Genomic DNA, 2,694 nt, shown 5'->3' on the forward strand with positions numbered 1-2,694 from the left:
GACATTGGGGACATTGGGGACATTGAAGACAGGGTTATTGGGGACAGGAACTTTGGGGTTCAGGGGACACTGGGGACAGGGACATTGGGGCTGAGGGGACACTGGGGACAATGAGGACACACCCATGCCCCCCCCGCCCCCCGGGCTGGCGATGTCACCGGGGAGGTGACACCATGCCATTGTCCCCACTCACCGCCGGCCCGTCCCTGCCCGTCCCCTTCCTCCTCCTCCTCCTCCTCCTCCTCCTCCTCCTGCGGGGCGCGTCCCTCCGCTGTCCCCAACCCCTGGGGCGGTGTCACCTCCCCTCCGGTGCCTTCATCGTCCTCATCCTCGGGGATGGGGTTGTACCAAATGTCCCCTCTGTCCTTGTCACCGCTGTCCCCGCTGGTGGCCCCCCTGGTGGCCCTGGTGGCCGCGGTGTCCCCTGTCCCCTTGGCTGCCAGCAGCCAGCGCCGGCTGCTGCTCTCCAGGCTCTGCAGGTACGCCCCGGGCCCGGGGGGTCTCCCGGGACCCCCCAAAATTGGGGAGCCCCCGCCGGCCCCGGCCTCTGCTTCTTCCTCGGCGGGGTCCGGGCACTGATTTTGGGGATCCCCGGAGCGATTTTGGGGATCCTTGGAGCGATTTTGGGGATCCTTGGAGCGATTTTGGGGCTCCCCGGAGCGATTTTGGGGATCCTTGGAGCGATTTTGGGGCTCCCCGGAGCGATTTTGGGGATCCTTGGAGCGATTTTGGGGCTCCCCGGAGCGATTTTGGGGATCCTTGGAGCGATTTTGGGGCTCCCCGGAGCGATTTTGGGGATCCTTGGAGCGATTTTGGGGCTCCCCGGAGCGATTTTGGGGATCCTTGGAGTGGGTTTGGGGGTCTCCAAAACGATTTTGGGGCTCCTCATGGTGATCCTGGGGGTCTTTGAGGCGGTTTTGGGGGTCTTTGAGGCGGTTTTGGGGCTCCTCATGGTGATTTTGGGGCTCTTCACGGCAGTTTTGGGGTGCCCCGTGGTGGTCTTGGGGCTCTCCAGAGGGATTTTGGGGTTCCTCACGAGGATTTTGGGGTTCCCCACAGCGATTTTGGGGCTCTTGGCGCTCCCCACGATGATTTTGGGGCTCCCTGGGGTGATTTTGGGGTTCCTCATGGTGATTTTGGGGTGCCCCGAAGCGATTTTGGGGCTCCCTGCGATGATTTTGGGGCTCCTCGTGGCGATTTTGGGGCTCCCTGGAGCTGCTCTGGACGGATCCCCCTGAAACCCCAAAAGTGACCCCAAAGTGACCCCAAAATGACCCCAAAGTGACCCCAAAAGTGACCAAGGGGCTCTAACCAGACCCCCCTGAAACCCCAAAAGGGACCCCAAAGTGACCCCAAAAGTGACCTCAAAGGGGACCCCAAAAGTGGCCGGGGGGCTCTGACCGGACCCTCCTTTGGGGGGTTTGGGGTCCCTTTTTTGGGGGGCGGGTCCCTCCTTTTGGGGCTTTCCCCCTTTTTGAGGGGTTTGGGTCCCTTTCGGTGGAGTTCCCGTTTGGGGCGGGGGTCCCGTTCCGGGGGTCTCACCGCCGCTCGGGGCCTCCCGCGCCGCTCGGGCTCCGCTCCGCCTCAGGCGGGACCAGGTCCGGCGCAGCAGCGGCTCCGCCATCGCCCCTCCCGCAAAGACCCCAAAAAACCCCCCGGGGACCCCCCAAAACCCCCCGGGGACCCCCCGAGACCCCCGGGGATCCCCCAGAGACCCCCGGGACCCCCCCAAAGAGCCCCGGGACCCCCCCGGAGCCTCCGGAGCGGGAAGGGCCCCGGAGCGGCGGCGGCGGCGGCGGCGGCGTCCCGGGAACTGCGGGGAGTGCCGGGAGCTGCAGTCCGGAACAGCTGGGACGGGAAACAGCTGGGAAACAGCTGGAACGGGGGGGGAACAGCTGGGGAACAGCTGGGGAACAGCTGGGGAACAGCTGGGGAACAGCTGGGACGGGGGAACAGCTGGAACGGGGGGACAGCTGGGAAACAGCTGGAATGATTGGGGAACAGCTGGAATGGGGGAACAGCTGGAATGATTGGGGGACAGCTGGAATGGGGGAACAGCTGGAACGGGGAAAACAGCTGGAATGGGGGAACAGCTGGAATGGGGGAACAGCTGGATATGGGGAACAGCTGGATCGATGGGGGAACAGCTGGGACGGGGAAACAGCTGGGGAACAGCTGGGGAACAGCTGGAACGGGGGGACAGCTGGGAAACAGCTGGAATGATTGGGGAACAGCTGGAATGGGGGAACAGCTGGAATGATTGGGGGACAGCTGGAATGGGGGAACAGCTGGAACGGGGAAAACAGCTGGAATGGGGGAACAGCTGGAATGGGGGAACAGCTGGATATGGGGAACAGCTGGATCGATGGGGGAACAGCTGGGACGGGGAAACAGCTGGGGAACAGCTGGGGAACAGCTGGAACGGGGGGACAGCTGGGAAACAGCTGGAATGATTGGGGAACAGCTGGAATGGGGGAACAGCTGGAATGATTGGGGGACAGCTGGAATGGGGGAACAGCTGGAACGGGGAAAACAGCTGGAATGGGGGAACAGCTGGAATGGGGGAACAGCTGGATATGGGGAACAGCTGGATCGATGGGGGAACAGCTGGGACGGGGAAACAGCTGGGGAACAGCTGGGGAACAGCTGGAACGGGGGGACAGCTGGGAAACAGCTGGAATGATTGGGGAACAG

The 2,694-nt window shown here is 63.7% G+C and overlaps 1 protein-coding gene across 1 annotated transcript; it reads right to left on the bottom strand.

Moving 5' to 3' along the window:
• Positions 1-193: 193 nt before the first annotated feature.
• On the bottom strand, positions 194-1,745 carry LOC121353612 (filaggrin-2-like; the record flags this gene model as incomplete). The annotated part of the gene is made up of 2 exons (XM_041467561.1): positions 1,543-1,745; positions 194-1,234 (listed from the first exon to the last, which is right to left on the bottom strand). Coding segments are annotated over exons 1-2 (1,123 nt in total), but the record flags the coding sequence as incomplete, so codon positions are not given.
• Positions 1,746-2,694: the final 949 nt, after the last annotated feature.

The sequence above is a fragment of the Pyrgilauda ruficollis genome, unplaced genomic scaffold, assembly GCF_017590135.1.
Source record: "Pyrgilauda ruficollis isolate IOZ18807 unplaced genomic scaffold, ASM1759013v1 scaffold2091, whole genome shotgun sequence".
In the NCBI taxonomy this organism is placed as follows: domain Eukaryota; kingdom Metazoa; phylum Chordata; class Aves; order Passeriformes; family Passeridae; genus Pyrgilauda; species Pyrgilauda ruficollis.